Raw genomic sequence first — 14,853 nt, 5'->3', positions numbered from 1 at the left:
TTGATCTTACACGGATCAGTTTTACAAAATGCACACAGTGTTATCCAAGAAGAGCATGAATGGTTGAAAATGCTTATCATAGCAATGCTCCATTTTCTACACTGTGTAAATATTTCGAAGGACTCTCCGTACACAAGCTATTTGTACTTGAAGTCATGTTTGCTTTGGAATCGTGGTATCTGTGATTTAAAATTTTGAGCATGTTCGAGACAATTGGTCAGGAATCAATCAATTTTGACTGACCTGATGGTTTTAAGAAAATATGGTTAATTACCTTGTGCTTGCCCTTGTGTTAAATATAGGAATTTAAAATAATTAATGTTTTTTTGTATTTCAAAGCGCAAAATCTGTAGATAAACCTGGTTGCTCAGTGCATAATGCAGTTGATGTGTGCCGGCTTAGCTGATAAGTGAATTAAATTTTAAATGCAAATGTTGGAAATTTATCTCGCACTTCTTTTATGATTTGTTACAAATATCCATTTAGTTGGAATTTGTCTTTTTGTACAAAAATAAAGTCCAAAATGTGCAATTGTGTAACTTCATGGGCTGAATATCAAGTTGCATTCTGCAAAATTGAGGATTGTCAGTGGAGTTAAAGCAGTGTTGGCCCATTATTTCACAAAAATCATATTTTTCCGAATCTTCGCGTCATTGGGCGGCCTTAGAATGATTTGGGCGTTGACTGAATGCTTGGAATTGACATGGAAATAAGTCCTACGTCCCACCAAGTCCACACTAACCATCTATCACCCATTCATGCAGTTGCTTTTATTCCCACTTTTACATCCACACCCCACAATCTAGGGGCAATATACAGAGGCCAGTTAAATACAAACCTGCACGTCCTTGGGATGTGGGGAAAAAAGAGTGCCCAGGGACTCTGGGAACACTGGGAGAACGGACCAACTCCAGAGAGCAGACAACGTCAGGATTGAAACCAGGTGCTCTGTGGCAACAACTCTACTAGCTGAGCCTATTGTGCTGCCCCTATTTTCTTTCAGCAAACTTGGATTTATCACACTCTCTATAATTTCTGTGTCACAAAATACCAAAATCCAATTTTTTTTTCTCATTTAAAAATGTCTTTAACACTTCGATACCACACTAAGTTGCAAAGGAAACATTCTTTACAATTTTAACAATCTCTACAGCTGTGGGTAGTGTCAAACTTTGAAGGTCTTCAAGTTCTTCTTCATTAGATCCTTCAGCAAGCTTCTCGCTGGACCATCATTTTCACTAATCTTTTCTTAAAGTTTTGCTTCTAATTAATCCAATGCCCAGCATTCTTGTAATTTTATCACCATTAGAAAAAGTCATGTTTTGATTGGGCAAAATGTGTAAGAAGGGTCTCGACCGGAAACTTCACCCATTCTACCTCTCCAGCGATGCTGCCTGTCCCACTGATTTACTCCAGCTTTTTGTGTCTATCGTGTTTTGATTGATCGATAGGTTATATCAAAGTTTACAAACGAAAAAATGGTAAATACATTCCTGGAAGCAAACTCTCATTAGTTAACAATTGTCCAACAAGAGAATACATTATAATGACAAAATATCCATTACTTTGAGCTATGTACTTCATGTTTTTCTTCTTTGAAAGCTCCAGGGCATTTGCATTTACTGATTATTAAAAATTTCACTCTTGTGATTCCTGAAGCATTAACACGCATTAGCACAGTCATCTGATTCGTGGTTTAAATTTAGCAGCACTCATGTCACCAGGACAGGTACAAGCGGGCAATCATTACAACAAGAGGTTCATCATCTGCTTTCTGGATCTGGAGACAAATCATGTTTGGTCATTAATTTATTGAATATCCCTCCCCCGCTTCACAATCAACTGATTTCTGTTTGCCCAAAGCAGCCTTATTCCATGATGGACTTTGAAACAAGAAAACCAGCTGTCAGAAAACGCATGGTTCAGTAAGAAAAATCTTTGGCCTTTTCAAGGAGCGTTGACCCAAACACTGGGGCATCATTGGAACACCTCACACCTATCATTAAACTCCATGAACCATTCCTGAGCCCACTAGCCCAACTGATGAAAATCCAGTTGTAATTTTTGATAATCATCTTTGCTATCTATGATACCATCCACTTTTGTGCCATCTACAAACTTATTAATCATGCCTTCTACATTCTCATCCAAATCATTGATATAAACTACAAACATCCATGAGTCCGGCACTGATCTTCGAGGCACAGCACTAGTCACAAGCCTCCAGTTCAAAAACAACCTTCCAACATCACCTTCTCCTACCTTCCTTAAAGGCAATTCTCCATCCAGTTTGCTAGTTCTCCCCATATCCCATGTGATCTAATCTTACCAACCAGTCTACCATACAGAACCTTATCAAATGCCTTATTGAAGTCCAAATAGACAATGTCTACAGCTTTGCCCTCATCAACCATTTTGGTTACTTCTTCAATAAACTTTATCAGAATCATAAGACCCAATGTCCCACATCCAAAATCATGATGACTATCCCTCGTCAGCCCCTGCCTATCCAAATGCAAATGCATATAATCCCTCAGAATCCTCTCCAGTAACTTGCCTACTACAGATGTTATGCTCACTGGTCTATAGTTCTCAGGCTTTTCCTCTCAGCCCATCTTAAATAGAGGCACAATATTAGCTACTCTCCAGTCTTTTGGCACCTCACCTGCGTCTGATAATCCAAAAATCTCAGCCAGGGTACCTGCAATTTCTTCTCCAGCTTCCAAAAGTCTCCCAGGGAAATACCTTATGCTTTCACTTCAATATTCTGGATAAATTCTTGTTTTTTTTTACTTAGTTGCAACCACGGACCCATGTTGTGTAAAATAAAGAATTGAGCATTCAAGTAAAGAAATGAAGATTTGGATTTATGTTACATCACTAGGAAACAAATGCCAATGTGTGTCCATCAAGGTCCCACAACTGCGAGTTATTATAACCATCTCATTTAGAAACATAGAAAATAGAAAATAGGTGCAGGATTCGGCCCTTCGAGCCTGCACCGCCATTCGATATGATCATGGCTGATCAGCCAACTCAGTATCCTGTACCTGCCTTCTCTCCATACCCCCTGATCCCTTTAGCCACAAGGGCCACAACTAACTCCCTCTTAAATATAGCCAATGAACAGGCCTCAACTACTTTCTGTGGCAGAGAATTCCACCGATTCACCACTCTCTGTGTGAAAAAAAAAATTCTCATTTCGGTCCTAAAAGACTTTCCCCCTTATCCTTAAACTGTGACCCCTTGTTCTGGACTCCCCCAACAAATTTGTTTTAGTAAGTTCAGTCAGCTGAGAGATGACTGTTGCTTTACACACCAAGGGATGCTATTTTCTAGTGATACCTTGGATCATTTACATCAACCTGGGTGGACAAATGAAATGGTCGGATTAAATTGAATGGAACAAAAATGGACTCAGCAATTCATTGATCTGAATGGCAATTGTTGAGGGTGACGTTTTTCCAGTTACCTACATGAAGCTACAGCTCCTAAATAAAGGGGGGGAAAAAATAACTGCTATTCTGTTTTACAGAAAAACATGCAAAGTGCTGGAGTAATTCAGCGGGTCAGGCAGAATCTCTGGAGAACACGAATGGGTGATATTTTGGGTCAGAGGCTGAAGAAAGGTAGTGACCGGAAACATCACCTTTCCAGAGATGCGGCCTGATTTGCTGAACTACTCCAGCACTTTGTGTTGTCTTTTATCGCTCTTTAATAAAGTTTGCTCCATCTTTAGTTGAAATGCTTCTCCAAAAGACATCATCACCAATAGTGTGCTATAGTATGCAGATATTAAACCTTTTCAGAGAAGGGAAGAGCCGGAATAACAAAGGCATGATATGAAAAAGAGAACAAACCTTTATAATTATAATTGAGTTCATCGCCACAATTGAAAGGTATACTTTAAGCAAAAGAGATTATTAAAGTAACATAATACTTGGTCTCAGTGGTAGAATATATAATAATTGTGTATACTCTGACTGGTTCCACAAGGAATTATTCACCTTTGATAGAAATCTATTGTAGCAAAATATTGCCTCGATCAATTCCTTGATTTATTGACTGATGAGTCCCTAGACAGATTGGTGGAAAATTGCTTCCAGTTATCTTCATCTACAGGAGTTTTTGTTTTCAGAAAACAAATATTCTAAATGTTTGAATGTAACCACAGTTGGCAATTTTAAGTAATTTAATGGAAAAAGAAACATAGACTCTCATTATTTGTTTGCTGTAGTGATACCCTTAAATATTGTGTAAGAAAGAACTGCAGATGCTGGAAAAATCAAAGGTAGACAAAAATGCTGGAGAAACTCAGCGAGTGAAGCAGCATCTATGGAGCGAAGGAATAGATGACGTTTCGGGCCGAGACCCTTCTTCAGACTGATGTGGAGGTGGGGGCGGCAGGAAAAAGAAAGGAAGAAGTGGAGACAGTAGGCTGTGGGAGAACCGGGAAGGAGGGAGAAAGCAAGAACCACCTGAAATTAGAGAAGTCAATGTTCATACTGCTGGGGTGTAAACTGCCTAAGTGAAATATGAGGTGCTGCTCCTCCAATTTGCGGTGGGACTCACTCTGGCCATGGAGGAGGCCCAGGCCAGAAAGGTCGGATTCGGAATGGGAGGGGGAGTTGAAGTTGGGCCACCAGGAGATCAGGTTGGTTAGTGCGAACCGAGCGGAGGTGTTGGGCGAAGCGATCGCCAAACCTACACTTGGTCTCACCGATGTTGTGCCGCTGACACCTAGAGAAGCGGATGCAATAGATGAGGTTGGAAGACGTGCAGGTGAACCTCTGCCTCACCTGGAAAGACTGCTTGGGTCCTTGGATGGAGTCAAGGGGGGAGGTAAATCGACAAGTGTAGCATTTCCTGCGGTTGCAAGGGAAGGTGCCAGGGGAGGGGGTGGTTTGGGTGGGAAGGGACGAATTGACCAAGAAGTTACGAACGGAGCGGGCTCTGCGGAAAGCAGAAAGGGGAGGAGATGGTTAGATGTGGCCAGTGGTGGGATCCCGTTCGAGGTAGAGAAAATGTCGGAGGATAATCTGTTGTATGTGACGGCTGGTGGGGTGGGAGGTGAGGACAAGGGGGACTCTGTCCTTGTTACGAGTGGGGGAATGGGGAGTGAGAGTGGAGCTACGGGACATAGAGGAGACCCTGGTGAGAGCCTAATTTATAGTTGAAGAGGGAAACCCCTGTTCCCTAAAGAATGAGATTTTAAATATTAACCTTAAATATTAACCAGTTTCAATCTCTTGCTCTTATCCTCCTCATTTTTTTTCTCTTTGCTCTTTTTCCAAGCCTTCCTTAACTGGTTCTCTACCCCACGCCATCACACCATTCACACCCCGAGTCAAAATATTCACAGCTTACCTAATTTCCAATTAAATATTTGTAATTGCTGATAGAGCTCCAAGATACTGAACTGAGCAAAGTTTCGCTGTCACTATGACTTGCATTCTGTCACACCCCTTAAGTTCAATGAAAATGTTTATCCATTGCCCGGATTTCAGGGTTTCAGCTACAGGGAGAAGTTGGATAAACTTGGATTGTTTACTCTGAAGCATTGGTTGAAGGGGGACTTAATAGACTTGTATAAAATGATGAGAGGTATAAATAGGATAGACAGTCAGAACCTTTCGTATAGGGTGGAAATGTCCGATATTCGTGGGCAAAGCTGTAAGGTGAGAGGGGGAAAGTTTAATGCGGATTTGCAGGGCACATTTTGTACACGGAGAATGATGGGGACCTGGAACGCATTGCCAGAGGTGGTGCTGGAGGCAAATGTGATAGTGCCGTTTAAAAGGCTTTCACAAAGGTACTTGGAAGTGCAAGGAATAGAAGGATGTGGATCACGTACAGGCAGATGAGATCAGTTTAATTTACCATGGTATTTGGCACAAATAGCACATCGAGCACCAAGGTAAATTCCTTGTATGTCAATACTTGGCCAATAAACGTATTCATTCATTCAATGTTGTGGGCCAAAGGGCCCATTCCTGTGCTGTCGTGTTCTATTCTACGTTCATTGTTTATTTGTTACATTGATCATCACTGAAAGGGTGGCGGAAGGCCCTTGCCACATTTAAACAGCACTTGAACAACATTTTAAGACCCATAACCTGCAAGGTCACGGGCCATAAGATGGCAAGAAGGATTTATGTAGCAGCCACTTTTTGGCTGGCATGAACACAGTGGAGTTCTTTTATGCTATTGCTCTATTTGATCTTATGAAGTTGATTGATTAAATGGAACAGTCGAGTTCAGGCTGATTTCTTTTTTGACCCAATAGATATTTCATCTGATTATTCTGATGGCAATATGATTTTGAGCTTTCTCTGGCGGTAGATGAGAAACAGCCATAAATCATGTAATTTGACTTTTCCTCTCCTGAAGTTTAATTGTGGAGAATTCAAATACAGGCCAAATAACTTTCAGAGACTATATTGGCTGCAGTAATGCAATAAATTGATGCAAGGTTAAGATTAGTTTAGTTTGCAGTTCAAGATGGGAACAAACAGCATTAGCGTGGATTCCTGGTCTAATAACTATGCATTTGTCCCAACTGCACAGTGCCCATGTGATTGTTTGCAAATCCCTTAGGTTTATCAATATTGTCCCCTGCATTCCGATCACATCTCTATCATAGCTGGACTCTCATTAAAATGTTCATTTGGACAAGGTACCACAGGCTGTGTGGTACCATGATTTCACTTCAGGGGTGACCACAGAAAAATATTTTGGTGGAGGACAATCAACACATTAGTAACTTGTTCATGTAATTGTAATATTAATGCTGCAAGTAATAACACATCCTAGTTGTATGTAGGTTTACGCCGGATTTTACAGAAGTAGTCTACCAAGAAGCCCTCCAAAAAAACAGTGAATTGTAGAAACTAATAAAATTCCTTTTGATTTGTGCTTATGTTTATAAAGTACCGAAGGTTCTCCAGAAATACTGTAGCCACACCTTCAGCTAAGCTTTGGCATTGCACCTTACAACAATAGTATTTTATAATTTTATCATTCAACATTTTTCATTTGAAAATCATCAGCCATAGCCATCAGTAGGCATAACGTCACTTTTATGATAAATTGATAGTTGCCTTAGACAATTCTTTACTTAAGACTGTTTAAAACGTTAGAAAAGGAAGTTCCTACTGAGCATCATTAGGTCAAATCATTAGCATCAGATTATTAGCAGAGAGGTTGCTTTTGGTTTTCTGCAGAGGATAGTTTTCGTTTGCTATGTCCAGAGAACAAAACATTGTTATTGAACCTGTGTTTTTTTTTGTTTTAGTTTCATATCCAAGTTTAAAATAAAATGTTTTGACCACAATCCCTGGTTAACTATTCTCCTCGTCCTTATGAATTCTTCAGAAGCATCCAACAAAGTTAACCACATCATTCTCTGCTAACATCTTTTTTCATTGTACAAAATGGGGATATATTATCCTTACATCAGATTGCTGCCAGATAATCTGTAACAATGGCCACTCCTCCCCTAAAGAAAATTCCCCCAAGGATTTACCCTTCGCCTTCAGTTCACATCTGTGCGTTGTCATCTGTTGACTGGGTTTGTAACCAGATAACAATCTGGTCCATACGAAGTAGATGGACCTCCAGCCAAGCCATTGCAATACAGCAACAACCCTGCTGTCTAACTAATAATGTGGAAAATTATCCAGGTGTATCCCACTCGCTAATCCAATCCAGCTAATAAACACCCAATCAGTCTACTCTCGATCATCAACAAAGTGAGTGACTGTATCGTCAACTGCCAACCAGTAAAAAACATAATCATGGTGACTCTTCATATCCTGTTAGCCAGCCAATCTTCTATCTGTGCCAATACTTATATCATGAACTTTCATGCTGCACAATAACCTCTGATGAAGCACCACAAGGATTTAAACGATCTTTGCATTATTGAAACAAGATGAACACACCAAACCAAAGTAGTGCTATTGTGACACTGCACACAGTTAAGGGCCTGCCCCAATTGGCCGTCATTTGCGCGCCATTTACGTGACCTCCAAAAATGTGGTTGTCGCGTTGTGACGAATGGGTAGCGCGGGATGGGCGCATGGAGAGGCGTGGAGGAGTGTGGAGTTGCGCTCGGTATCGCGCGGGGCTCCAGGATTTCATGCTGCACAAAATCCTCGCGCGCCACCTGCATGACGTATCGCGTACGTACGCTGACGCATTGGATACGCACGCTAACCCATTGGCGTTGCACGTTGGCGTCCTGCCGTCTCACGTGTATCGCGTGGTGACGCATGGTTATGTCACCGTGCATAACCATGCTTCGCCGTGCACCGCAGGGTATTCTAATGATGTTACGCGCACCAGACGGCATGATGAAGCGCTCACGTCGCTTCGACCTATTTTACATATGACGCGTAAATGAGGCACAAATGACGGCCAACTGGGACAGGCCCTTTACATTACAGTCGTATTGTTAATACCCATGTTAACTGATTTCCTTGCGTGTATGTTGATCTATCTCCAAATTGCTCCCTAACTTTTTTAATGATATTTTATGAGCCTTTGTGCTTGCCACATCATCATGCAGATTTTATGATTAATGTTTGAATGTTATATATCTGCTTCAGTCCATAATATGTTCAGTTAAGTTCAAAGTTGCTGGCTATGTAACAATACTCACTGTTCACTGTATCCCTTTGAAATCCTTTGGGAATCCAAAAACTTGACAACAGTTTTCATCTGTTTATTTTCAGGTGGGGCTGATGACAATCTAATTGAAGGAGGAGGCACAAAGTTTGTTTGTAAACCCGGGGCTCGCAACATTACAGTTATCTTTCATCCACTGTTAAGGTATTGTCTAAATCATATTTTGCAAAATATTAGCTGTTAGAAATGGAGCCTGAAGTTATTTCTACACACGCATTTATTTCAATTGATCTAATCTGATCATTTTCTTCTAGGTTTTTTGCTATTATAGGCAATTTTCAGACCCTACAAAATATTTTATACTTATTTGTTTAACTCCACGCAATAGAATCTTGAATTATAATGATATTATGTTTTCTCTAAAATGTCAACATTTCTAATTTTATCATTGACGTCTGTCTAAATTCCTCAGCTTTGCTGAGGAAACAGGTGTTCAATCCTCTCCAAGATTTTCTAATTATAAAACCTTATTTCTTTCAAATGGCCTATGGCTTTCACTTGCCTGCAACACAAAATCCCACAAGCTGACAACTAACCAAAGGAGTTCATGGTTCCCACCTCATTATTGACTCCTTTCAAAATATCTCCAGGCATTCTAGCTAAGATCAGGAACTCAATGCATAAGGAAATCTCAGAATCCAACCTATCCGTCGTGTGACAAGTGACTGTATCGAAAGAACATGTTAATATTCTGGACAAACAAACCATTATTGTCTTTGTTACAGCAATGTTTGTAAATATATCCCTGAAAGCACGTGTGCTTAGGCATAATTATTAAGAACTTTGTCAAAAGCACTTAGAGACCTCTTGTCAACTCAGACATCCCAAAATAGGCATTCATTTTTCCACGTCCACTTGTTATTTAAATTTCTGTCCTATCTCTACATTCAACAAATAAGCAATTTCCTGACGCAAATGGTTCAGCTAAGGCTAATTAATTGTGAATTAAGACCAACTCATGGCAATGTAGACTCATGCCAATCGAATAATGAATTTAAAGTTCCATCATTTGCTTCAGTTTGGCTGTTTAAGACTTACTGCAAAGCGATATCCTTTCTGCCAGTTGTTCTGTGCTGGAGTTGTGTTCATATTCCAGGAGTTGCAGAGGTATAGTTCTGCGCAACTTTTGTGACTGTAAAGGCCAAGTCAACGGGTATTTTTAAAGCAGAGATTGATTGGTTCTTGATTAGTACAGGTGTCATGGGTTATGGGGAGAAGTCAGGAGAATGGGCTTAGGAGGGAGAGATCGATCAGCCATGATTGAATGGCGTAGACATGATGGGCTGAATGGCCTAATTCTGCTCCTATTAATCATTAACTCATGAAGTTCCAACGCACTGTACTCATAAAAAAAATTGAACATGCACGTAGAAGATAAAAGACTGAAAAAAAGTCAACTTGGATGTTGTTTATCACAGATATTTTTGTTGTTTGAATGCATCCTTATTTATACCTTTCTCTGCTATTGCACCATTCTTGATAGATGCAATTGATGACCTAGCATGTGAGTTGTGAAAAAGAGATTCTTAATACAGGTCCTTCCCAGGTTATGAGAGAGTTCCATTCCTTAGAGCTGGTCATAACATTTTGCAAGTCAGAAATGTGGCCACCCAACAATATATTTAAATGAAAACTGAGGCCAAAATTGGCAGCGTTTATATTAAACCAGTGTAATCAACTCAACCACTCAGATAATTCCATGAATCAAGTTCCCACACAGCAGAAAATGCACAGAGCCTTAATGCAGCCAGCAAATCCATCCTGCTGGTCTCCCAAGGCTTGTTTGCATGTCCTGGCTGTACATAAGTCAAGTGTAACCTTGGGAGGATCTGTAAAAATTTCCATAGCCACTTAAAAACAAAGCTTCCAAAAGATATGAATCATCGTTAGACATGTGTGAGGTGCCACAATACTGGGTGGGTAATGTTGTGCCTCTATTTAAGAAGGACTGCAAAATAATAACTGGGCACTATGGATCAGTAAGCCTAACATCTGTGGTAGGCAAGATACTAGAGAGGATTCTGTGGGATAACATATACATGCATTTGGAAAGACAAGAATGGATGAGAATGGTTAGATTCGTTTCGTGAGTGGAAGATGGTGTGTCACAAATTTGATTGAGTTTTTTGAAGATGTAACCAAGAAAGTTGATGAGGGCAAAGTGGAAAATGTATTCTATATGGACTTCAATAAGCCTTTTGATAAGCCTCTGCATGGTCGACTGCTCTGGAAAGTTAACTTGCATCGGATCCATAGGGAACTGTTAAGTGTTTGCATCCGTCCATCTGAGAGAGATGATGGTGCGGTTTTGATGCTGTCCTGTTTGGAGAGATGAATGTTTCACCTATGGTTGCATTTTCTGCTGTGGCTGACGTGTTCTATCGTAAACAGGCAGGCCCTCCCACAGTTTCTTTCTTTTTAAATCTTTTTATTCATTTTTTTTTCCAAAAACAAAAACAAAACATAAAAAACAGAGCAAAAAGAATAATGATAAACATAACAATGGTATTGATACATATGGATCAGGATTACATTAATAACAGGTATAACCTAATATGAGTCCATTGTCAAAATACACATTGAATATAGACCTCCATGTAAATATAGTTAAAAAATATATATTTTGTTTCAGGTTTAGAATTACTTTATTGAGTTAAATCTTTAAAAGAAAATTTATATATGTAGAAAAAAAAACACAAGATAAAAAGACAAAAAAGACGAAAAAAAGAAGAAACAAAACCCCCCTAAACTAAAGAAAAAAAGAAAGGAAAATAAATAAATAAATAAACAGACAGATAAATAAATAAATTGATAAAGACAAAGCAAAGCAAGACAGAATCTGAACTGACTCTAACTCTGAACAAACTGTTTATTCCCTTTGCTGAGAAAAATCGATTGTGAATATTTTTTATGGCACGCTAATCTCCTGAACCATTGCACATACAAGTCGGGACCAACTGCTCGAGTCTTGGGTGGCAGACCACTTCAGAATACCTATTTCCAAGGGCAGCAGACATAGGAAACAAATGCTCTGCAGACATAATTCAATTAGGATATGTCACATTATATTACACAGCATAAGCCAACCAAACAAATATTCAAGGAGGAGACCATCTCTTTTTGGAATGTTGCATTCTGTTATTATTTTGATATATTCCTTTGTTTTTTTTTTTAATATAATCATAATTAACTGCAGCTCACAGCAATTTGACAGGCAGAGAGTGAATGTTGTTTGGACATGGGAGTTCCTTTGCAGAACAGGTTGAAGAGTTGGGAGATAGAATAATGAGATGCTGCAGCAGTACATCCAGCAGGGGGGCGAAATGACAGTGTGACATGTTTACAGAGTCACTTGTCATTAGAAATGTGTGAATATGAATTTGTAATGGGCTGTAAGCTGACCAATTAGAAATACATACAGACATAAGATTTTTCATTCTTTTGTGTTGAGAGTTGTATAAACTTGAAGGTCAGTGTCTTTCAAGTTACTGATGTTCAACATTTCATTATGTTATCAGAGACAATGTATTAAATGGAAGCAAGATAATTAATATTCAGTACTTACTCAGCACCCAGCCTAAATGAAATTTGCAAAACCAAAGCATTTATGTTCCAGCATCACAAGACAGGATTGTGAATCATTTTTTATGCATATTATACCTTTTATTAAGACTGCTTTTACTAGGTATTTAAACCTCAAACAGAAACAAATCTTTCCCAACTGTTCCTTTTACAACATTAATTTAAAATGCAGAATACAAATTTATTATACATAAAATGTATTAATAGCTGTGCCTTGTGGGTTTTCTATTGGAAACAAGGTCTTACATGTAAGATCGCTTCAGGAGAATTTTATGACAAAATATTTGTAAGATAGGTTATGTGATACTTGTGTGATAATATATATCCAGGTTTCTAAATACACAGCATTTTGTTCTGTTTTGCATCAGAAAGATTCTTTGATGGTAACATTGCAGACGACAAAGTATTTTAAATCGTATTTATATAATACTGCAAAACAGGGTACTTCAGCAAGATAATTATGTTACACTTTATATTACACTTGTAGATTGAGGGTGCCTTTGTGAGACAATGTTGATTCATAATTACAATACAGGCAGTAATCTCCGTACATTATTGACAGAAGCTTTGTGCAGCGGCTGAAGTGAGTTTGAAGAGTTGTTTGGAAAAGACTAGAAGAAATCAAATGGAAAATTGAGCTATGATTGTACCCGAGATTAAAGCAGCAAAAGAAAAGTGAGAATAGGAAATGTTCTTCCTTGTCCTATGACATCAGGCATTCACGATAAGGCTTCAAATGGTGGCAGGCCAGGAAACACTCTCCTTGAATTTGTATTATTCTGTGCTAGTTATTTTTCCACAAATGGATATTGGGTTTTCATTAAAAAATAACTGAAGATTGGAGAGTATCGCATAGCATAAAACAAGAAATCCTCTGTTACTCTTGCACAGATCAAGTAACATTAGCTATGATTGACCACATACTTGTTGTTGTGCTGAAAACCTGCACTTTAATACTAGCCTTGCTTCTCGCCAAGCTGTTCCATTACAGTCACAACACTAGCATCTATCCAAAGGCATGGAAAACAGCCCAGCTATGTCCAGTTCACAAAAATCAGGGCAATCCAGTGCTCTTAATTCCCAGCTAATATTTCTCTACTCCCAATCATCAGCAAAGTGAGGAAAGGTGTCATCATTAACAATGCTGTCAAAGGATCCAAGAGGATCTTGTTTTGTGCATTGTAGTGCAACTGGTCACCAAGATTGAATATGAAGAGGCCAGCTAATGAAATATGCATAATCTATTTTCATCATATTCTATATCTTATTGGTTACGTAGACAATTTATTTTCATCAAAGACTAAACTAATGATACATCTGTCCAAGCTAAGCATGCCTTTGGCTGCATCTTGTTTTACTCCTATGATCTTGAAGATTAATTAATTTGTATTGGCAATAAGAAAGATTAGTTTCACAGGTTAGTTTTACTTTCATTACATTTTGGTGACAGTAAATGAATAATAAATGGTGGCTCTATTGTTTAATACATTAAAAGGGTGGAAATAATTCAGTTGTTGACCTCCAAGGTTAATCAATTCTTGATTCAAATACTCCAGTTATAAATCACATCAATTAGACCTAATTTATTGTGGAATTGCAATGATTTATTTAGGTATTTATTACCTAAACATCAAACATGAGGTCAGTGATATTGTAGCTGATGAGTTCAATTATTAAAATCACCTTTGATTACCCAGTCTATTAAGGTTCCTTTCCCCGGTCGGGACTTTCTGTGACTTTAATAGTTTGAGCAACTTGAGTACCTTGTAATAAATATTCATCTGAAGGCGATAATGAGGCAGCGTGAGATCACAGGAGGACATAGAAGTCAAGGTTGTGAATTTTAAGTCCAATACATTGAGTGATAATTAGGCCAGTGTATGTCATGGATTTCAGAGAACAAGCTGCTTGATAAAGGCGGTGGTTTAGCAGAGGCTGACAAGAAGAAAGCCAGAGAAAATAATTCTACATGAGACAAAAATATATAATGAGAAAAATAGACACTAAAGATGGAATAGTCTGCTGCAGACAATGAAGACAACCAAAACAATATCCAGTGTATAGCATTTGAAATATACAAGAACGTTAGTGTCACATAAATATGTCATCTACTGGGTGTGATGACCCAGGTTAGGTGGGTCTTCAAGAAAACAAGGCTGTGGAATCCCACTCTCAAGAACGCAGTTTTGCATCCTTTGAGACTCTCTTAAAACAAAGATGTGAAGAATCAACACAGCGGCTGAGTGATGTGATGTGATGGCAGCATGTAGTCAAGTGCAACTTCCTTATCTGATCCATCGCTGTGGGTGAAATCATCATCGTCATGAGCAGAATGAAGACATTGAAGATAAGCTCCTTGGATGACTCCAAAGGTAACTGTGAATTGGTGGCAAGAGAATCTACTGCAGGCCTTGTTCTAGCAATAACCGGATATAATCAGGATAATCCACATAAGTGAAGCTCAGAATTCTGTTGTGTTGTCCAGAATGCTGGATGGAGCTCACTGATGTGTGAAGGACAAATAATTCACAAAAACATTTTTAAACATCTGACAGTCAAGTGATGAATCAGATGATAAAGGTT

At 38.9% G+C, this 14,853-nt stretch overlaps 1 protein-coding gene across 1 annotated transcript in view; it reads left to right on the top strand.

Annotated features, from left to right (window-relative positions):
- Positions 1 to 14,853, top strand: part of exoc4 (exocyst complex component 4) — a 362,722-nt gene that overhangs the window by 126,304 nt on the left and 221,565 nt on the right. Inside the window, exon 9 of the mRNA XM_055653386.1 lies at positions 8,736 to 8,832. Coding sequence (XP_055509361.1) covers positions 8,736 to 8,832 — 97 coding nt within the window. The remainder of the gene's footprint in view (positions 1 to 8,735; positions 8,833 to 14,853) is intronic.

Source organism: Leucoraja erinacea, chromosome 22 (assembly GCF_028641065.1).
Source record: "Leucoraja erinacea ecotype New England chromosome 22, Leri_hhj_1, whole genome shotgun sequence".
Lineage (NCBI taxonomy): Eukaryota > Metazoa > Chordata > Chondrichthyes > Rajiformes > Rajidae > Leucoraja > Leucoraja erinaceus.
The sequence above is the reverse complement of the archived record's forward strand: the minus strand, read 5'-3'. Positions and strand labels throughout refer to the sequence as shown.